The 23,410-nt window shown below is 37.1% G+C and overlaps 1 protein-coding gene across 3 annotated transcripts in view; it reads left to right on the plus strand.

Annotated features, from left to right (window-relative positions):
* Window positions 1-21,832, plus strand: part of NMD3 (NMD3 ribosome export adaptor) — an 88,707-nt gene extending 66,875 nt beyond the window's left edge. For all 3 annotated transcript variants that reach the window (XM_004384878.2, XM_023739129.1, XM_023739130.1), the window contains 5 exons: window positions 12,609-12,721; window positions 13,352-13,424; window positions 14,367-14,473; window positions 20,110-20,180; window positions 20,783-21,832. In XM_004384878.2, coding sequence (XP_004384935.1) covers window positions 12,609-12,721; window positions 13,352-13,424; window positions 14,367-14,473; window positions 20,110-20,180; window positions 20,783-20,913 — 495 coding nt within the window. In that variant the 3' untranslated portion in view covers window positions 20,914-21,832. The remainder of the gene's footprint in view (window positions 1-12,608; window positions 12,722-13,351; window positions 13,425-14,366; window positions 14,474-20,109; window positions 20,181-20,782) is intronic.
* Window positions 21,833-23,410: the final 1,578 nt, after the last annotated feature.

The following is a 23,410-nucleotide window of genomic DNA, read 5'->3' on the forward strand; positions in this document are numbered from 1 at the left end:
TTATTTTCCTGAATTCTTCCATTTTTTGTCTTTATTTTCCTTGAATTTGCCTGTTCCATGAATTTGTCTATTTTTCCTCCTTTTTGTCTGCTTTTTGCTTTAACTGTTGGATAATTCTGAGTATTAGAAATTTGAATTCCCTATCAGGTAGTTCTAGTGCCTTTTCTTCTACTGGAAAGTCATTTTGTGTTTTATTTTGGACACCAACTGGAACCATCCTGTCCAGTTTTTGTATATGTTTTGATATTGTCCGCTGTCTTCTGGACATTAAGTAGTTATTTTCCTCATTTTTTGATTTTAGATTTGTTTTGTCCTCCTTTTTTGTTTTATTTGATCATGTCTGAGCAGGCGGGCTGTGTTCTTTGTTGTTTGCTCATCTTTGGGCACGATACTTTTCACCTCCTTATCCAGTGGGCAGAGTCAGTCACTCATATATGGTACAGCAGGGCAGGTCCAGCTGAAGGGGACTTGCTGGGATGGGTTTCTGTGGCACGTACCATGGCTGACAGTGCGGACCGGGAATAAGTGGAGGGCAGGTTCCAGTAGGCCGTGCTTGTCCTGCTTGGGAGTGTGATGTTCATCGTATGGTACAGGTAGGCAGGAAGGAGGGAGTAGATTGTGATGTGTTTAGCTGAGATGGGTATGGGAAAGAAGAGAGAGAGGAGAGAGGAACAGGAGCCAAAAACATACACACAAACAAAAAAGAATGTAAGGGAGTTTGCTATTGGATTGGAGAGATGAGAGACTGAGAAATGTGAAAAAACAAAAATGAAAAAGGGTAAAAGAAAAAAATGAATAAAGCGCGAAACTGGAACTGAAGAAACACAAAATAGAGAATAAAACAAAGAAACAAAAAAAAAGAAAAAAGAAAAAAACCCAAAAAACAAGAAAAAAGAAATGCCCACAAGGATGTCCCCGTTCGTCTGTACAGAGTAAGGGAGTGGCTTCAAGCCTTGTGGTACTGCCTGGCTAGAATGGGCTCCCAAGCTGAGAATGGAAAAAGAAAACAAACAAATCAAAACAGAACCAATCAGAGGGAACAAACAAAAAAGCCCCGGGTGTCCCAGTAGTGTTGGCAGCACGGTCTGGGAAGTAGTTTCACAGTGGAGCAGTGTTTTGCAGCCTTTCAGGAAGAAACAAAGATGGCGCACAGAGCCAGGTATTTGAGAGAAAGGAGGGGAAGGTGGTGAGAGGTAGCGAAGAAATGTTAAAAAGAACAACAGCAGCAGCCAACGAAAGGTACTCAGGGAGCTGGCTGGGGCAGACGGGTGGAATCTTAGCAACCCCGGGGTGAAGATATTGCTTTCTGGCCAAGAGACTGTGGCCACAGGAAGCAGAGGAGGCTGAGTGGGGGTGAAGAAGGGTGGGGGGTGGGAAAGCGTATATTGCTGGTTACCAGTTGTTCTGTCTCCTGCTAGAAGCTCCGTGAAGCTGCTTTCTCATACCCCCTGTTCACTGATGTCCGGTAGGAGTCCAAGAAGGCAGATCCGTGCTACGTTAGCTGACAGGGGACCTTGCTGTCTATTCTTGGTCAGTTTCTTAATCCATTCGGTGCTTGGTTGAGTTGTTTATCTCTTCATTTGATGCTTAGGGCTTTAGGATTGACGTGTGACTCTGTTTGACTTAGTTTTTCTGATCTTTGCTGTGGAGGGACGGCGTGGTGCTTCTGACTGTAGCACCGTGTTGCCTGGAAGTCTGGATATATTATTCTTGATTAGCAGTTTTTTTCATTCAAGGATTTATATATGTCATCCCATTGCTTTCCTGCTTGTTTGGTTTCTGCCCAATAATCCGAGCTTAGTCTTATTGTTTCTTCCTTGTAGGTGACTTTTCATTTTTCTCACACTGGTTTCAGTATTCTTTGTCTTTGGTTTTAGTGAGTGAGATTATGATATGCCTTGTTGATTTTCTTTTGGTATCTATCCTGTATGGGGTTCGTTGAGCTTGGATGGTCAGTTTTTCATCTTTCATGATATTGGGGAAGTTTTCTGTCAGCAGTTCTTCAGTGATCCTTCTGTGTTTTCTGTTTTCTCCCCCTGTTCTGGAACTCGGATCATTCACAGATTTTTGCTTTTGATTGTATCCCACATAATTCTCAGGGTTTCTTCCTTTTTTGTTGTTTGTTGTTGCTGATTTTTTCTCAAACAGAGTTGTATCCAAGTGTTTGTCTTCAATTTCATTGATCCTGTCTTCCATTATTTCATACCTGCCCCTCAGTCCTTCCATGACTGTCCATTTCCGAAATCTTGTTGTTTATCTTTTGGATTTCTAATTTTTATTTTTGTATGATTTCTAGTTGTGACTTTATTTTGACATTTTGTTTCTGTGTTATTTTCCTAAATTGTTCCATTTGTTGCCTGTATTTTCCATGAATTTGTCTTTTTTTTCCTACGTTTTTATCTGCTTTTTGCTTCAACTCTTGGATAGCTCTGAATATTAGAGATTTTTGTTGCCTATGAGTTAGTTCTAGTGCCTTCTATTGGAGAGTCATTTGGTGTTTTATTCTGGATGCATACTGAAACCATCTTGTCCTGTTTTTGTACATGGTTTGGTATTGTCTGCTGTCTTTGGGACATTCATATTTTCCTTGTTTATTGATTGTAAATTTCTTCCTTTTTTTTGTTTTATTTGGTTATGTCTGAGCAGGTAGGCTATGCATTCTTTGTTGTTTGCTCATCTGTGGGCACAATACTTTTCCCCTCTTTGTCCAGTTGGCACGGTCAATTGCTCAGCTCTGGCGCAACAGGGCAGGTCCAGCTGAAGGGGAGTTGCTGGGATGGGTTTTCTGTGGCAGGTACTAGCGCCAACAAGGCAGGCCGGGTATCAGTGCATGGCAGGTTCCGGTAGGCCGTGCCTGTGCTGCTCATGGATGTGATGTTTAGCGCACAGTGCAGGTAGACAGGCAGGAGTGGGGAGATTGTGATGTGTGGAGCTAAGATGGGTATGGGAAAGAGGAGAGAGAGGAGAGCGAAACAGGAGCCAAAAACAAAGACACAAACAAACAAAAAAGAGTCCTAAGGGAGCTTGCCATTAGTTTGGAGAGATGAGAGACCAAGAAATGGAGAAAAACAGAAAGGAAATAGAAATTAAAAAAAGAAAAAGGGTAAAGAAAAAAAATGGAAAAGAAAAGCAAAGCTCCCAGGGATTCTACCGGTGTGGTTGCGGAGACTGAGGAAGTGTCTCTCAGGCTGCGAATTACAGCCTGGGTAGAAGGGTTAGAGTTGTCCCACAGTGCCAGGTATTCAGGAGACAGGAAGAAAAGTACAGTGATTTGAGAAACTGAAAGTGAAGAAAAACAAAACCATCAAAAAAAATTTGGGGGGGAAAAAAAAAACAGAATAAACAAGAAATGCCCCTAGGCATCCCACTGTTCGACTGCGCAGACTGCAGAAGTAGCTCCCACATCGCACAGTACAGCTCAGCTAGAAGGGACTTCGAAGCCTAGGAAAATAGAACAAGCAAACCAGCAATACCAGAATAAATCAAAAGAAATAACCCCCAGGATCCCACCAGCGTGGCGGCGCGGGCTCGGAAGCAATTCCAGAGTCGAGCGGCATTTTACAGCCTTACGGGAAGAAGCAAAGATGGCACATGTAGCCAGGTATTTGAGAGAAAGGAGGGGGAGGTGATGAGAGGTATGGAAGAAACCAAAAAAAGCTGGAAAAATCAACAGCAGCAACAAACAAATGGCACTCAGGGAGGCAGCCAATGTGGGCGGGTGGAATCCAAGCAGCAGAGGGGTGAAGCTGTTGCTCCTGGCCAGAGTCTGTGGCAACAGAAAGCAGAGGAGGCTGAGTTGGGGTGAAGAAGGGTGGGGGGTGGGAAAGTGTATATCACTGGTTACCGGTTGTTCTGTCTCCTGTTCGAAACTCTGTGAAGCTGTTTTCCCATACTTCCTGTTTACTGATCTCTGATAGGAGTCCACAATGGCAAATCCGTGCTGTGTTAGCTGACGGGACCTCTGCATGTATCTCTCCTCACTCTCTGTTCTTTGTCAGTGTTTTTAGTCCATTCGGTGCTTGGCTGAGTTCTTTATCTCTTCATTTGATGCTTAGGGTTTCAGGATTGACATTCGTCTCTATTTTAGTTTTTCAGGTCTTTGCTACGAGGGATGGTGTGGTGCTTCCGTGTATAGTGCCATGTTGGCCAGTAGTGTGGGAAGAAATTTTTTACTACGACATATCCGATCAGGGTTTAATCTCTAAAATCTACAAGATACTGGAAAACTTCAACCACAGAAAGAGAAAATAACCCAATAAAAAAATGGGTGAAGGATATGAACAGGTACTTCACCAAAGAAGACATTCAGTTGGCTAACATATATGATGAATTCTCATGATCATTAGGCATTTGAGAAATGGAAATCAAAACTACAATGAGCTACCATCTCACTCTAACAAGGCTAGCATTAGTCCAGAGAACACAAAATAATAAATGTTGGAAAGTTTGTGGAGAGACTTGAACATTTATACAGTGCTGGTGGGAATGTAAAATGGTACAACTGCTTTGGAAATTGATTTGGTACTTCCTTAAAAAGCTAAAAATAGAAGTAGGATACGATCCAGCTGTCCCGCTCCTTGGAATATATCGTAGAGAAATAAGAGCTGTCACAGGAATAGATATATGCACACCCATGTTAATTGCAGCACTCTTCACAATACTAAAATATGGTAACAACCTAGGTGTCTGTCAGTGGATGAATGGGTAAGCAAATTATGGTGTATTCACACAGTGGAATACTACACAACGATAAAGAGCAACGATGAATCTGCAGAACATCTCATAACATGGATGAATTTGGAATGCATTATGCTGAGTGAAATTAGTCAATTGTGAAAGGACATATGTTGTATGAGACCACTATTTGAGAACTCAAGAAAAGGTTTAAGCACAGAAGAAAACATTCCTTGATGGTTACGAGGGTTGGGAGGGAGGGAGAGGGGAAGTCACTAACTAGATAGTAGACAAGAATTATCTTAAGTGAAGGGAAGGACAACACACTACAGGGAAAGTCAACACAACTGGACTAAACCAAAAGCTAAGAAGTTTCCTGAACACAGGTGAACACTTCAAGGGGCAGTGTAGCAGGTGTGGGTGTCTGGGGACCATGGTTTCAGGGGACATCTAGGTTAATTGGCATAACAAAGTTTATTAAGAAAATGTTCCCTATCCCACTTTGGTGAGTGGCATCTGGGGTCTTAAAAGTTGGTAAGCGTCCATCTAACATGCATCAATTGGTCCCAACCCACCTGGAGCAAAGAAGAATGAAGAACACCAAAGACACAAGGAGAATATTATTGCGAGAGACAGAAGGGGTCACACCAACCAGAGACTACATCAGCCTGAGACCAGAAGAACTAGACAGTGCCCAGCTACCACCAGTGACTGCGCTGACAGGGAACACAACAGAGAGTCACTGACAGTGAAGCAGAAAAGTAGGGTGCAGAACTCAAATTCTAGTAAAAAGACCAGGCTTAATGGTCTGACTGAGACTTAGGAACCCCAGAAGATATGGCCCCCAGACTCTCTGTTAACCCAGAACTAAAACCATTTCTGAAGACAGCTTTTCAGACAAAGAATAGACTGGACTATAAGATATAAAATGATACTCGTGAAGAGTGTGCTTCTTAGTTCAAGTAGATACACAAGACTAAATGGGGAGCTCATGTCCAGAGGTGAGATGAGAAGGCAGAAAGGGATAGGAGCTGGTTGACTGGACACAGGAAATCTGGGGTGGAAAGTAGGAGTGTGCTGTCACGTTATAAGGATAGCAACTAGGGTCACAGAACAATGTGTGTATAAATGTATGAGAAACTAACTTGAGCTGTAAACTTTCACCTAAAGCAGAATAAAAATAAAGAATGCTGTTGATATTAAATTGGGATTGCATTGTATTTGTAGATTGCTTTGGGTAGATTTGACATTTTCACACTGTTGAGTGTGCCTATCCAGGAGCATGGTATGTTTTTCCATTTGTATAGTTCTCTTTTGATTGCTTGCAGTAGTGTTTTTGGAGTTTTCTTCGTATAGGTCTTTTACATCCCTGGTTAAGATTTATTCCTAAGTATTTTATTTTTTTAGGGGCGATTATATCTGGTGTTGTTTTCCTGATTTCCTTTTCATTGTTCTCTTTATTGGTGTATAGGAATCCAACTGATTTTTGTATGTTTATTTGGTATCCTGCTACTCTGCCCAATCTTTCTATTAGTTCCAGTAGTTTTCTCGTGGAGTCTTTTGGATTTTCTATTTATAGTATCGTATCATCCGCAAATAGGGACAGTTTTACTTCTTTTTTACCAATTTGCATGCGCTTTATTTCTTTTTCTTGCCTTATTGCTCTACCTGGGACTTCCGCCTCAGTGTTAAATAGGAGTGGTGATAAAGAGCATCTTTGTCTTTTTCCTGTTCTCAAAGCAAATGATTTCAGCCTCTCTCCCTTAAGAATGATGTTGGCTATCAGTTTTGTATAGATGCTCTTTACAATGTTGAGAAATTTCTCTTCTATACCTATTTTATTGAGAGTTTTTACCAGAAACGGGTGTTGGACTTTGTCAAATGCCTTTTCTACGTCAATCGAGATGATCTTGTGGTTCTTTTATTTTATTTATGTTGTAGATTACATTGAGAGATTTTCTAATGTTGAACTGCCCTTGCATACCTGGTATGAATCCCGCTTGATTGTGGCATATTTTTTATATGATGCTGAATTGTATTGGCTAGGATTTTGTTGAGAATTTTTTCAATCTATATTTGTGACAGATATTGGTCTGTAATTTTCTTTTTTTTTTTGGTGTCTTTTCCTGATTTTGGTATCAGGTTTATGGTGGTTTCATACATTAAATTCGGAAGTATCCTTTCGTTTTCTATGTTGTGAAATAGTTTGAGTAGTGCTGGTGTAAGCTCTTCTCTGAAGGTTTGGTAGATGGTTCCAGTGAAGCCATCTGAGCTGGGGCTTTTTTTTTTTTCTGACGTTTTTTCATTACCTTTTCAGTCCTTCTCTTGTTACCGGTCTGTTCAGATTTTTGACTTCAGTTTGTGTTAGTTTGGGTAGATAGTGTGTTTCTAAAAATTTGTCCATTTCCTCTAGGGTTTCATATTTGTTGGACTATAGTTTCTCATAGTACTGTGTTATGATTCTTTTTATTTTAGTTGGATCTGTTGTAATGTCCCTTATTTCATTTTTTATTGGGGTTATTTGCCTCCTTTCCTGTTTTTCGTCAGTTTGGCCAGTGGTTTGTCGATTTTGTTGATTCTTTCAAAGAACCAACTTTTGGTTTTGTTGATTCTATTTTTTATTTCATTTATTTCTGCTCTGATCTTTATTATTCCCTTTCTTCTGGTGGCTGTGGGCTTCTTTTTCTTTTCTCTTTCTGTTTGTTCGAGATACGTAGCTGATGTTTTAATTTTGTCCCTCTTTTTTGATGTATGCATCTGTTGCTTTAAATTGACTTGAGCAGTTCCTTTTCTTGTCCCAAAGGTTTTGGTATGATGTGTGTTCATTCTTGTTTGATTCTCAGAATTTTTTGATTACATCTTTGATTTCTTCTATTATCCAGTGTTGTTTAAGCAGGATGTTTTTCAGTTTCCATGTAATTGTTTTTTTTCCCTTGCTCTTCTGTGGTTATTTCATACTTTAATGTCATTGTGATCAGAGAAGATACTTTGTATTATCTCAGTGTTTTGGATTTTGTTTAAGATTCCTTTGTGGCCTAAGATGTGGTCTGTTCTGGAGAACATTTCACATGTGTTGGAAAAGAATGTGTACTTTGCTGCTCTTGGATGGAGTGTTCTGTACATGTCTGTGAGGTCAAGTTGGTTAGTTGTGGCCTTTAGATCTTCTGTATCTTCGTTGAGTTTCTTTCTAGACCTTCTGTCCTTTACCAAGAGTGGTGTCTTGACCTCTCCTACTATTGTGGATCTATCAATTTCTCTTTTCAGTGCTGTTAGAGTTTATGTATTTTGGAGCCCTTTCATTGGATACATAGATATTTATTATGGTTATGTCTTCATGGTGGATTTCCCCTTTAATCATTATATAATACCCTTCTTTGTATTTTATGGTGGATTTTGTTTTAAAGCCTATTTTATCTGAGGTTAGTATTGCCATTCCCGCTCTTTTTTTGGCAGCTGTTTGCTTGATATATTTTTTCCATCCTTTGATTTTTAATAAATTTATGTCTTTGTTTCCAAGATGTGTCTCTTGTAGACAGCATATTGATGGGTTTTGTTTTTTTAATCCATTCTGTCACTGCCCGTCTCTTTATGGGTGCATTTAAGCTATTTACATTCAGTGTAATTATTGATAGGTGTGAGTTTATTGCTGTTATTTTGTGGTGCTTTTTTAAGATGCTGTTTTCTTTGTTCCTCTTGCTCTTATATGCTGAGTTCCTTTTATTTGTGTATTTTTTTCATTTTTGTAGATTTTATGTGTACTGAGACTTTATATTTTTTTTTCTTTATTTTGATGAATATGTTTGTTAACTTTCTTAGTGGTTACCTTGAAATTTACTCCTGTCTTCCTAAATGTAAACCAGTCTTTTGTTAGTTGATAATGCCTTAATTTCCTGTCCATTCAAAAGTTCTATACCTACACTGTTTATTCCCTCTTTTATTTTTCTGATGTTGTCATTTACAGATTGATATCTCTGATTACTTGTTGTAAATTGTTTAGTTTAGTTTTGCCTTTGAATTCATTAGCTAGATTGGTACCTAGCTGATACTGTCCTGCGTGCTAAATTCAGGTTGTTGTCTGATGTTGTTGGTTCTCTAACTGAAGGACTCCCTTTAATAGTTCTTGTAAATTTGGTTTGGTTTTTACCTATTCCCTTTATTTCTGTTTATTTGGAAAAATGTCCTAATTTTGCCATCATATTTGAGCAAGAATTTTTCAGGAGGTATTATTCTTGGTTGGCAATTTTTTTCTTTCAAGATTTTATATATGTCTTCCCATTGCCTTCTTTCTTGCATAGTTTCTGCCAAGTAATCAGAGCTTAGTCTTATTATTTCCCCTTTGTATGTGACTTTTCCTTTTCTTGCACTGCTCTCAGGATTCTTTGTCATTGTTTTTAGCGAGTGTGATTATGACATGTCTTGGTATTTTTCTTTTCGAGTCTATCCTATATGGAGTTCACTGAGCTGCTTGAATAGTCTGATTTTCATCTTGCATGATATTAGGGAAGTTTTCTGTCAGCAAATCTTCCATGATCCTCTCTGTTTTTTTTCCTCTTCTTGTTCTGGAACTCCGATCACATGCAGATTTTTGCTTTGATTCTATCCCACGTAATTCTCAGAGTTTCTTTATTCTTTTCTCTGATGTTTCCTCAGACAAAGTGGTATCCAACTGAAGTGGTATCTTCAGATGCGCTAGTTCCGTCTTCTTTCAAATTTGCTCCTAAAACCTTCTGTTGCACTATCCATTTCTGAAACGTTGCTGTTTATCTTTTGGGTTTCTAGTTGCTGTTTTTGTATGATTTCTGATTACTTATTTTGACATTTTGTTCTTGTATTATTTTCCTGATTTCTTCCATTGTTTTGTCTGTATATTTCATGATTTTGTCTGTATTTTCCATGATTTTGCCTTTTTTTCCCTTATCTTTGTCTGCATTTTCATTCATCTGTTGGAGAACTCTGAATATTAGAATTCTGAATTTTCCCTATCAGATAGTCCAGTGCCTTTTCTTCTAGCCATCCTCCCCAATTTTTTTTATAAGTTCTGATATCGTCTGCTGTCTCCGGGACATTCAGGAATTACTTTCTTGGTTTATTGATTGTAGATTTGATTGTTTCGTTCTGCTTTTTTGTTTTATTTGATTATGTCAGGGCAGGCAGGCTTGGTGTGTTTTGTTGCTTGCTTGCCTATGGTAGAATTCTTCTCACCACCTTTTCCAGGCGGGTAGGGCCAATCACTCAGTGGGTGCACTGTCTTCTGCTGGGAGCTCTGTAAAGCTAACCTTCCTGTACTCCCCATCTGGAGTTCTTTGGTGGCTGTAGCCTAAGATGGCGAATCTGGGCAGTAGTGAGCTTGTGTCTCCAGCTGAGCGACTGTGGCCCGTTGGCAAGCAGTGGAGGTCTTGTACAGGGAAGAAGGGTGTGGGGTGTGAAAGCGTGTATCCCCGATTGACGAGTACCCTGCCTTCTGTTGGGTGCTCTGTGAAGTTGGCTTCCTGTACTCCCTGTCTGAATTCTTTGGCAGGTATAGCCCCAGATGGCGAATCCGGCCTTGTTAGCTGGTATGGGAACTCCACTCTGTAGCTCTCCTTGTTCTGTGTTCTCTTTCAATTTCTTATTCTGTTTGGTGCTTGACTGAGTTCTTTATTCCTTCATTTGGTGCTTAGGGTTCCAGGTTGACTTTTGTCTCTGCTTTACCAGTCTTTTTTGCAGAGGGACTGCACAGTGCTTCTGTCCGTGGCGCCATGTTGGCCTCAGTGAAACGCTATTCTTTTTTTTTTTTTTTTGTTTTAACGAAGAGAAGTTTATTTCCTCACAGTTGAAGTAGGCTAAAAGTCCAAATTCAGGGCATGAGCTCCAGGGGAAGGCTTCTTCTCTCTGTCGGCCGGCCTTCTTCTCTTCAGTGTTCCCCTGGACTAGGAGCTTCTCTGCGCAGGGACCCCGGTCCAAAGGATGTGCTCTGCTCCTGGCATTGCTTTCTTGATGGTATGAGGTCCCTGAAACGCTATTCTTATGGAAGCACTGGATAACTTCTTAGTTCTTTCTCTTAGCACCTATTTTCAATTACAGTAAAGAGTTTGTCTAAGAGTCCCCTTTAGTCCTCGAAATTAGTTTTGACTTGTTTTTGTATTTTGACATTCTTTTTGATTATCATTGTGGTCTTTCTTTTCCTTCCTTTTTTCTCCCCTCTCTCTCCCTTCCTTCCTTCCTTCCTCCTTTTTTCTCTTTTCCTTTTTTAATGCTCAGATTGCCCCAGATTTAGCCAGTGAGAACCTTCCTTCAGAATGGTTCCTGTGTCCTTTTGACATGACTTTCCTAGTTGTTTTACTTTATAGTACAGTAAAGTGTTACAGGATTGCATTTTATAGTTCTTGCTCCATATCTAAAATCAGGTATTTCTTAAAAGAACCTGGTTTCATTTTGTTTGAAATAGTAATTACAGACCCCAGTCTGGGTACTAAAGGTACACCTTGCTATTGAGGTAATATTGTTTCTTGAGACAAAAATAGCTTCTGATAATTTGGGAAAACCAGTAGAAATGGAAGAGAGATTACTTTTCATATATTTATTAGAATAATAATATAGTGAAGAACAAACTTTGATCACTTATAATAAATGTAGTATAGAATACTACCACACCCCTCAGATAGATATAAAAGTAAATATAGTATTATATTTTTTAAAAGTACATTTAGCTAGAACAGAACAGGTTTAAAAGTTTTATAAATAGAAGCAGTCTAGTAGCTAGAAAGTGAATCCTGTTAAGTAGAATTAGTCTGTACCTGGTAAATCACTTTTCCTTTTCAGTTCGTTCCTAATTCTAGGATCTTTTATTTCAGTTTTCTTCTTTCATCTCTTTGAGATTCCTATTTCTACCTATATCTCTTAGTATTTTGTTCTTGATCCTATTTTACTTGTGTCCGTCTTTGTTAGGAAAAGGTGTTGGCATGTCCTATAGTTAATCCAACGTGGAAGTTTGAGATGTCTGATTATTAGTACCATAAATGCTCATAAATTTTCAGATTAGAAAGGGACTTTAATGGTTTTCTAGTTTAAAATTTCAAACTTAGGATGTTATTTGTCCAACAAATTGTTAACAAGATTACCCTCAAGCAAGTGGATGTCTAAAAAATTAATCTGATAAAGATTTGGGTTCTGTAGTAGTGTGACACTAGGATTGGTATAGGGCTTTTGTGTGAACCCTGTCTTTCTGTACCCCATCTGTAAAACAAGTGGTTGCTTAGAATATTTCCTGGCTTTAAGATTTCCTTTTGCTGTCTCTGTATTGGCCCTTTTACCCAGGGAAACATTTCTTTTGAAAATGTTCTCTATGTCTGTTTTTAGGTCAAATTTTGTCAGTAATTTAATATTTTATAAAAGTGTTAAATAAATCTTTTTTTTTAATTGTTGTAGTTCAAATGAAGTTTACATTTCAGGTTAGTCTCCCATACAAAAATGTATACATACATTGTTATGTCACCCTAATTGCTCTCCCTATACTGTGACAGCACACTCCTCCTTTCCACCCCTCATTCCCCATGTCCATTCAACCAGCTTCTAACCCTCTCCGCCTTCCCATCTCACCTCTGGACAGAAGCTGCCCATTTAGTCTCTTGTATCTACTTGAGCTAAGAGGCACGCTCCTCACGAGCATCACTTTATATCCCACAGTCCAACTGTCTGAAGAGTTGTAAATAAAATCTTAACAAAAACCAATGGTTTATTTTTTATCAATTTCTTGAGAGTATTTTTCTATATTCCTAGTTTAGTAATTTGTTAATTTTGACAGTGTTTCAGAGATCTGGAAAATAAAAGAAAAATTCCTTTTATTATAATTACAATTAAAAAACCCAGAACCGATATTGTGTTTAACTTTTCTGTGAGATGCTTTTTGAGTTACGTTTTGATTATTGAAGAGTTCATTTTTTTTCCTATTAAAGCATACCCTCGGGGAAGTCTGGGTACAGAAAACATCTGAAATGAATACAGATAAACAATACTTTTGTCGCACACATTTGGGGCATCTTCTAAATCCTGGAGACCTGGTGTTGGGGTTTGTATTACTTTAAAGTATTTTAAACTGCTGATTAGCATTGCAAATTTTCTCTGGAAGTCAAGAAAACTGCCTAAAATACTAAAGATTATTCCAAAAAGAATTTAACAGTTCTTAAGAAGCTTTTTAACTTATTTTATTATTGATAAGTAATTAAACTGTGGAATGACTAGAAGTCTTTAGTTTTCCATTGCTAGCCATAATCTTAGTCATTTGTTCCAAGTTTTTGTGTAATTGAACCCTGAAATTGATCTATATTTACAGCTTTTTTGGAGGGTGGGTAGTTTTTTTTTATGCATATACTACTGCTTAAATATTTCACTTTAGAAAATGCCAGCCATATATGCAAAGGGTCTTTATAGGCATCATATAACCCTTTCTGATGCAAAGTTTATCAGCTTGTCTTTAGCACGACTTTTGCTCATATGGTTTCAATTCCTTCTACTATAGAATGACAGTTTTTTGATATACTAGATGAAACCAGCCATCTGAGATCTAAAGTTAGACTAATATATGTCAGTTATAATTCTTTTACAAATGGATAATTTGTGAAACTCAGAGCAGTATTATTTTTACCGTGAACTACAGAAGCACATTTCTTACATAGTGAATTGCATGTGTCCATTTCAGGTTTGATTTGGCCAACTGTAACTTGAATGATGACCACGTCAACAAAATGAACTCAGATAGAGTCCCAGATGTGGTAAGGCTTTAGAATTTTCCCTCGTATTAAAGAGGATTGATATAACTCTTACGGGTAAGATGCATGAGTTCACACTTTTTTGAAAATAGCAAATGAATTTAGAGGTTTTTTTGAAATTGCAGTTAAGGTATAACATAATTGCAGTTGAAAATATAATCTTCACAACATCAGTTCTTGGAGAAAATTACTTCTGAGAAACCTATTAAATTCTAACATGATGAGCTTATAAGATTCATGACCTACAGTGAATATGAAATCAGTGTGAGAGACCCTGTCTCCTGCTTGCTTCTTTAATGTTTTCAAATAAGCATTGATTTCTTTAGATGTAGGTAGAAAGGAAGTTATGGTCAGAGAATGACCTTCTCCCCACCGTCCACTTGTGCTTTTATTTCCTAATTAGTAAGTAGAAACATGGTTTATGTGTAAGTCGAAATAAGTATTCCTAATAAGGTTAGGGGAAGAGATGAAGATGGTCTTAAAAATTTTTGTATTCTATAAAATTATTTATTCATTTAGTAATTATTTATTGAACACTGTGCTAGGACATATAGTTGTAAAGTCATGACGTACTGTTGTGTTTATTAATGGGAAAAAAGGGGAGAAAAAGTGCCTGTGATAATGTTTCAGAACGATTTATAGGAATAGTAGCAAAAATTGAAATTTGGTTTAAAAAAATTCAGAATTTTTAGTCACTGAAAATTTTCAGTTGGTTAATGTTAACAGTTATACAAATAATGCCCCAATAAGTACATGGAAAAAAATGTTCCCTCAGCATGGCCTTTGGATCCTTACTCCTTTCTCATAAGGTATTGCCACTGTCATCAGTTTGTCACTTTTCCCTAGTATTCTCATAACCTTTCATTTTTCAGCTCTAATGAATTTTGAGACCCTAGTATGTAGTTCTTGTTTTTGTAACTTTTCGAATACTTCTGTTACCTTTAGGTATTAATCAAGAAGAACTATGACCGTACCAAACGTCAGCGTCGCAGAAACTGGAAACTGAAAGAGCTTGCAAGAGATAGAGAAAACATGGATACAGATAATGAAAGGTCCCACTTTTCTTTAAACCTAATGTGTTGTCTCTTAAAGGAAATCTTTGTGATAAATTGTTACAATTTTTATATTGTGAAGAAAGTCATCACACAATTTGATCCTTGCATATAGCCTGGTGAGCATTTTCTAGCCACTGAAGCTGAGTTTCTTCTGGTTTGCGTGTTAGACCTGGTAGCAATTAGTAATTCCACAGTCACTGTATTCTTTCCATTGTTACCTGGCTCTTATTTACCAAGATGAAGTATCCATATTTCCTCCACCTAGATTCAACAGTTGTTAAAATCTGGCCATAGTTGGTTTATGGTATGCTGAACCATTTAAAAGTAACTTGTAGATATCAAGACATTTCATCACTAAGTACTCCGTCTATTAAGAATAAAGGCTGTTATCACAAGTGGAAAAATAATAATAATTCCATAATATTATGTAATACCTGGTCCACATTCAAATTTCTCCAGCTATCCCAAACTTTGTTTTATAGTTTTTTCTTAACCAGGATCCAATCAAGGATTGTATATTGAAATGATCTTTTATGTCTTTTCATTCTTTTTAGATCTAGAACAGTCTCTCCCCATCTTTTGTCTTTTTATGTTTTTGTTTTAAATGACTTTCTTCTTTTTCTGAAGAGCACAAGCCAGTTGTCTTGTAGAATGCCTAACATTCTGTATTTGCTTGATTGTTTCCTTGTACTGTTATTTAACTTAGTCACCTATCTATATTTTTGGTAAACTAGAAATTAAGTTTAGAGGCTTGATAGATTTTTTTTTTTTGCAAGAATAATTAATGAGTGAAGGTGTATGTTGCATATATTAGAAGGTATGTGATGGGACAAACTGACATTATTGGTGATGCTACTTGGTTAAGCTGATGACTCTCTGATGTTTTCATTGCCCTTTGCTGTTAAGTGAGCAATCTGACAGGTGATACTTTGGTACTATCCAAATATTCTAATGCCTTTCATCTAATGGTTTTGTTTTAGTATCTACTGCCTGATTCAGTTATTACATTGGGACTTAGAATTTGGTGGTTTTCTGTTTTGCTTATTCCTTCTACACTTATTAGCTGTCATTCTTATTTATTCGATGTGTTATCAAGTTCAGGTATTATTATCTTTGTTGCTCTAATTGTCCCAAATTTGGCCAGTGGCAGCCTCTTAGCCTTTTGATGTAACTCATTATTGTTAAGGACTTCCTTGCTTTCTGGCTTAACCTGCCCCAGAACTTGGAATTGACCATTTTTACAGAGAGCCCTGATTCTTGTTGATGGGGAATTGTATTAGGGATATAATTATAGATAATATTCACTGACAATGCACTAAGTCAGTTACAGAAAAGGACCAGTATTTTAAATGGCAGTGACCAAAGGTGTAAAGATAGCCAGAGATTGGGACATTTAGCTTTTCTGCCCCTATAAAAATAGATTGCGTTCGGAATTTATACATAGTAGGGCTTGGATATCTGAATTTTTTAAAAATCTTTTAACTGAAGTATAATATATGTACAGGAAGGGTATAGATAATTAGTGTGAAAGCTCCATAAACTGACACAAACTGAACATATCTCTGTAGCTAGCACCCAGATTAAGAAATAGAACTCCAACACTCCAGAAGCCCTTCCCTCTTGTACTCTTTTCTAGTCACTGACTGTAAAAGTGTCATGGCAGGGTGTCAGACCTTCTCTCACTTCACAAAGGGGAGGAGAATCATTATCAGCATCAACAACCCAAGGCTGATTGCTGTGAGGTGGAGGTCAGACATACCTCCATCCTCCAAACTTTTTACCAATTGTGACACCAGCCGTCCATCCCATGGCACTCTCTACTTCTCTGCTAGGTTTGATAATTTGTTGCAGTGGCCACGCAGAACTCAGAGACTATACTCCACAGTTATGGGGTGTATTGGGGAAGTAACAGGTTACAATTCATGGTCAGGAACAACTCAGGATACAGTTCTTTGATCAGGACAGCCTCTAATCAGTCATGCCTGCAGGCGGGCCTTTCTCTGGCCTGCTTGGGCAAGTGTTACAAAGCTCTTTAGCTCTGCCAGTAAGTACCCAGAGACACTCCACTCTGTGAGTAAGCCTCGGCCCGAGGATGCTCCGCTCTCTCACTCTGTGGGTTGGCAAGCCTAGCTCTGCTGTCTTGTGCTGGTCTACTGGTTCTGCTGCCACAGCCACCACTTCTTGCCATTTTGTTCTTTCTCTGGTGTTAAAGCTCTCTCTGTCTGTCTGTCTGTCTGTCTGTCTGACTGTCTGTCTGACTGTCTGTCTGACTGACTGTCTATCTGACTGACTGACTGTCTGACTGACTGACTGACTGGTGGAATGGCAAAGCTGACCAATCCCCTCATTAGGGTTTCATATACCTTATTTGCATGATCCCATCCCCACAAGGGCCATGTACCTTATTTCCATTATTAGCAACCTGTCCAATCCCCCTTGGTGGGCCACAAGCACCTTATTTGTGTAGTCCTACCCAGTCATTTGGTAGGAGTTACAAGACCATGATGAGAAAGGCCATATAAAAGTGATTCATCACACCAAACTGACTCTTCTTCCTGCCCCTGAAATAACCACTCTCAACTTCTGACGCCATGGACAACGTTTACCTGTTTTTGTACTTTATATAAATTCAGTTTGTGTATAACATTTCGCTTAAAATTCTGTGCAATTCATTGATATTGTTGGATATCATTATATATTGTTCATTTTCTTTACTGAATAGGATTCAGTTTCTCTGTTCTGCTATGGTGGGCATTTGGGAGGAAGGAAGCCAGCCAGTCAGTGCTGCTATAAACATTTTAGTACACATCTTTTGTAGAACATATGGATTAATTTCTGTTGAGTATATTCTAAGAGTGAAACTACTGGTCATAGGGTATGCCCCTTCATAATACTGCCAAATGGTTTTCCAAAGATGTTGTGTTTCGTCTTCACTCACTTCAGTAGTGTATTACAGTTCTGGTTGCTCCACATCCTTGCCAACACTTGTTATTTCCTGTGTTTTTCTCTTTAGCCAATTCTGATGCATTTTAGTTTTAGTTTCATTTTTCTAATGACAGAAGTTTCTTCTACAGAAGTTTAGTGTGCCTTTTCATGCATTTATTGACCAACTGGAAATCAAGTGTCTAATTCTTATTCTCCTTTTCCTGTTGGATTGTCTTCTTTTCTTACTGATTTGTAGTAGTTCTTTATATATTCTGGATATGAGTCTTTGTTGCATATATATATTGTGAATATCTTCCCCGACTCTGAGTTGCCTTTACAGAGCATCTGAATTTTAAATAAGCCCCATAAGGTATTCTGGTGCATATTACAATGTGAAAACTACTGACATGCTTCTGTATGTTGAGGAAGAAAGAACAGTGTCAGCTCTGCATCCAGATTGTCAGAGTTGGTCTGTAATATGATAGTTTTCCAAAATGGGATGGAAAGAGTTTGCTTTGGAAAATGTTTTTGCATTTACGTCTTGAGTGTGAGTGAAAGAGTTAGGGATTTTGTGATATTTTAAAGTGGTTCTAAGGACATACTGAAATTCTGACTGGGGAATTGGAAGACTATTCAGCACTGTTGTCTTGCACCTCTACTCTGAATTTTATTGTTCCCCTCCTTTCATCATTAGGATAGTGATATCACTGTTCAGGGTAATGCTGAGCAGGCTTCTTTCTACCAAGCTGGCACACAGCCTTTTTTTCCTTCACCAAGGAAAGAACTTTAACAGTGTTTTATTATAAAAGCTGGGCACATCTCTTGGTCAAAGGTTTACAAAGGCCTTAATGGTCAGTTAGTGCGTAAGAACACTGTAGATGAAATAAGAGGTAGCATTAATATTATTAAAAATTGGTAATTAAGATTGGAACTTAATACTACTTTTTTTTTGGATGCCTTCCTTAACTCATTCTCTATCCATTATGTTTCCTATAAACTGGTAGTCAGTTCTAGAAGTTTTATTTGATTTAGGTTCATTTTTTTAAGGGGGGGAGCAAGAATTCATAGGTGGTGGTATGAGTTTCCTATGGTATCACATCAGAAGATACATGTCTCAGTGTTCCACTTTTTGTGATGCTGATTGATCAGTGGGTTTTCATATTTTCAGTTAAATTCATCCATTTTAAAGCTCCTATGAATCTTTCACCTAAATGGTTTTAGCATTCACTCATGATCATTGCTTAGGCCAGTGCTACTCAAGGTGTGGTGGTACCGGTCCCTAATGGTTTGCTACCAGTTTGTGATAAGTACAAAAATTGAGAGTGTTTAGAAACTTTTGTAGCAATTTAACATTGTTGTAGTATTTTGTTTCATTTAACAAGAATATCATCCTCAATGAATTGGAAGTTTAAAACAAAACACCTGTTCTCACCAGTTAGTTTGAGTGCACTGGCCAGTGGGTAGTTCCTTCAAGTTCACTCCTGTATCTTTTTAACGTAACTAGTAGTCTTTGGTAGTTTCTTTGCTTTATGTCACCTTAATACCACTTTTGATGTAAATTCCAGTTTTACTGTATAGCAAATAAAATTGCGTGAAATTATATGAAAATAAACATGTTTGAAGATAAATATTGGTTTTTAAAGATTTATACTTTTGACATAGACATTTTAGTTCCTATACTTAAAATATAATACAATTTACAGTAGTAAAACTGAGAAGTTTTTCAGAATGTTAATCTTATGAGCCTGGAGTCTAATATTTATCTGAAAAAATTAAAGAAGTAGTACAACAGATTTTAAATTCTGACTTATGTAGAAAGCATAATTTTAGATTTCATAATTTAATGATAATAACACAATAGAAAGATTGCACCATAAATAGAATGAATTAACTTTATTTTGTTTCATTTCATGTATACCATGTATGCCTAAATATCAGTTCCTCACCCCCCTGTATTCCTCTTGTTGGTACAGTCTCTTGTTTGAGGTACTCACAAATTATTTTATTTTGAATGACAAAGTACCATTTAGGGAAGACAAATTTTCCTGAAATGATCTTATTTAGTATTAATTTTGGATTCTTGTTGAGGTATCAGTTGAATCAGTATAAAAGAATTTAATGATATTTAACACAGGTTTACTCATTATTTCTGAGGTTATAACCTGACAATTGCAGTGTTACTGTAAACCAGTTGAAAACTTAAAGGTATCACAAATAGCAAATGGCTACCTATGATTTGGGATAAAATAAGATATAGCTCACTAATATCAAAAATGCTGTTTCTCAAACAGCTTAAACAGAAATGAAGATAATGTACTCTAGAAAACTGTATTGTTTGTTTCAAAAAGTGATTGTGAAAGACTGATGTCTGAAAAATGAAGAGTTTAAATAAAGTGGTTTTGTAAATGTGAGTGGATAACAGCAATATTTCTAAAATATAATGTTACAGTGTAATTTAAAATATTTATGTACGTGTTAAATCACTCAGATATTATTTTTGACTATTTCATTTATAGTCTTAAAAGAAAGAAAATGTTTTTAAACCTATGTGAAAATATTCAATTAACATTCATATTTGACCTGCAAATATATTTTTTAAGATTTTAATACTTAGAGCACATTTATCTTATATTGCTGAAAATAAAAACATAACTTTATGCATTCTTGGTAAAGATGAAAAATTTAAATGTTTCTATACCCTTCTATAGGCAATATGAAGATTTCCTTGAAGATCTCGAAGAAGATGAGGTGATTAGAAAAAATGTCAACATTTACCGAGGTTGGTGTTTGAGGAACTTTGACTTAACCCAAATCTTCTGTGTATGACTTTATTACTGCAGCATGAGTATTTTGATATCTTAAACTTTGATTAGCATTATGTGTTTTTTAAACTACTCTGTAGTCACACTTTTATAAAAAAAAATATTTGCAGAGCAGTAAGACATTAAAATGTTTTCTCTACAACATTTGATATTATTTGTATCTCAGTCTGATCCCTCAGATTGCTGACCTCTATACTAGTGGAAATTTATTCATACATTATGCACTGAATGAAGTGCATATTTGAATACCTGCTCTAGATATGATACAGAAGCCTCTGTTCAAACATAAACACAAAAACCCATTGCTGTCGAGTAGATTCTGACTCATAGCAACTCTATAGGACAAAGTAGAACTGCCCCATAGGGTTTCCAAGGAGCGGCTGATGGATTTTAACTGCTTACCTTTTGGTTAGCAGCTGAGCTCTTAACCACTGTGCCACCAGGGCTTCCCTGATCAAACACAGTTAGATAAAAACAATGGTATGTGTAGGGGGGGGCAGGTATTTGTATATTTCCATATTTGTATTCATTTGAAATCTTTCCTGTATTTTTTTCTTAGATTCTACCATACCTGTGGAAAGTGACACAGATGATGAAGGAGCACCTCGAATTAGTCTGGCTGAAATGCTTGAAGACCTTCACATTTCCCAGGATGCCACTGGTGAAGAAGGTGCATCAATGATGACATAATGAGATCATGCTGTAGACTTTTCACATCTGTGGATTTCAGGGAATTGGACAGAATAATCTTTTCTGAGTATTCCATCTATGCCTCCATACTGAAAGAAGAGAAATTTAGTTTTAAACCTGAATAAATATGAGTATTTTGATTGCTCACTCAAAGCACTGAAAAAGATTGATGGCTTTGAAGTTTTAGATAACAAAAAAATATGGAGAATTGTAAGTATTTACTGATATTTAGGTCACTTCTGAACTTGTAGAGTTTTATCACTTTGCTTTTTATATGAGGCACTGTAGTATTTCCACATACTCTGATGCTAGATTTGAAAGTTCAAAAGTTGTGATTCCTTGGATATTAACTAGATTTTCAAGCATATAACAAGCTTTTACATTCTTTTCACATTGATTGATTTAGTAAAAGAGCATATAAAAATTATTTTAGTATGAACTTGTTATGCACTTTGATCCACTTTAGATTATTTTTGTGTCCTTGGATTAGAGATGTTGAGGTTCAGTTTATCACTGGGCATTTGGAAGGAAAGTTAATCTTTTTAATTTCTTTATAAAGTTAACATCTTTAAATGCTGTTAAACTGGGGGTTATCTTGATTTTTATTGCAGTAGAAGAAAATACATTTAAAATATTTGTGGAATCTGAGCAAACAGAATCTTTAGTTATATAAGTTTAAATTTAAAAAATGGTACTTTTGTTAATTTTGCCTGTGCCAGCAGCTCAGGAAAGTAGCTGCTTATGTCACAAAAATGCGTCTTCTATCATTTCAAGGATTTTGTTTTAAATTTTGATTTATGAATCGAGAAGGAAGGAATTTGCTCTCTGTCACTGAGACATGTCACCATTCAAAAGAGTAATAGATTCCAGCATATTGATGATGAACTAATAAAAATGAGCTACATGCTTTTTAAAACCATGAATAAGATTTGAATGAGGAGTGCCTCCCAATGCATTCTTGAAAGAAAAGCCTTGGGTATTAAAGTGTTCTGAAAATGAAGTATTAAGCTCCTATTTCTGTAAGGAAGACCCAGACTTAACTAATTATGCCAGAACTGAGAGCTAATTGATTCATTCTATGTATGTTGTTGTTAGGTGCCATGCAGTCAATTTTTGAATCATAGGGACCAGTATGACAGAGTAGAACTGCCTCATAGGGTTTTCTAGATTGTAATCTTTACAGGAGCAGATTGCAAGGTCTTTCCCCCATGGAGCTGCTGACTTGGTTTGAACCGCAGACCTTTCAGTTAGCAGTCAAGTGCTTAACCATTGTGCCACCAGGGCTCCTTAATTCTGTGTATACCACCAAATAAAGAGATTGAGCAAGTGTGAATGGAAAAATTTTTTTTTTCAAAGACTGGTTACCCCATTTCTGAAGTTTTGAATAAAGGCCTGAACTTTCTAAAGTGGCTTCCTTTTTGTCTACATAGTTGGTTACAGTTAGGGAACTAAGAGCTACATCCTTCTCTTTTTCATGGTAATCTAGTAGGGATGGCTTGCTTAGTTGTTCACAGGTGAGCTTGGCCGTAGGCAGTTCACACTTGTGGTCTGTGTTTACCTCTTTTGTGTCAAGATTTTTAAAAGCATGAAGATGTAAACATTTTCCTCTTTTTTTGTGTGTCACTGAAATGATGGCATCAATGTCATATTTAAATGAAAGGGTATCATGCAGTTTTCTAAGGTGGAATTGTTATGTTCTTTAAGTACTTGTCATACATGATTTTTTCCACTGAAAAATAGTTTCCAACCATTCCAATTTGGTATTTTTCTTTTTGATGTTGTATCTTTATGAGTAATGAAACCTGTTGGTTGAAAGAAAGCTGTGACAAGGTGAAGGTCTGTAGCTAAGACAAAAGCTGTCAGTCAAGAACTTACACAGAGTTATATGACCTTGATAAATCTACCACTTTAGAGTTTGGTTTCCAGGCTTGCAGGTCCTGAAATATTCTTATTGATGTCCCAAAGTTTATATGACTTGGGGAGGCTGGTATTAATCAAATTCACAAGAAGCTGATTTATAACCCAATTTATAAGTATTTTGCAAGTCAGTATGATCATTATCTTCTTTTGTAGCCAGACCTGCACTTAAAGCTGCTTTTTATAGTCAGAAGTTCCTTGATGAGCAAGGCAACAGGAGAGGGAGAGTTGTTTGTGTAGTTTAGATGTTTAATAACATCAAGGTAATTCCTTGCCACAGTTAAAAAAAACAAAAACAAAACAGTTGCCTTTGAATCCATTTCAATTCAGTGGCAACCCCATGTGTGTCAGAGTAGCACTGTGCTCCATAGGGTTTTCAATGGCAGATGTTTCAAAAGTACCACGTATATTTTTACACAGATAACACGTTATGTATTTTTTTGCCAACTGCTCAAACCCCTCCTCCCTGCACTATTTTCATAAATGTGCTAGGCCACTGCGTTACATGTGTGGGTGTGTTATTTGCGAAAGAATACGGTATATCGCCAGGCCTTTCTTCCATGGAGCCTCTGGGTGGACT

This window comes from Trichechus manatus, unplaced genomic scaffold (genome assembly GCF_000243295.1).
Source record: "Trichechus manatus latirostris isolate Lorelei unplaced genomic scaffold, TriManLat1.0 scaffold00129, whole genome shotgun sequence".
Taxonomy (NCBI): Eukaryota; Metazoa; Chordata; class Mammalia; order Sirenia; family Trichechidae; genus Trichechus; species Trichechus manatus.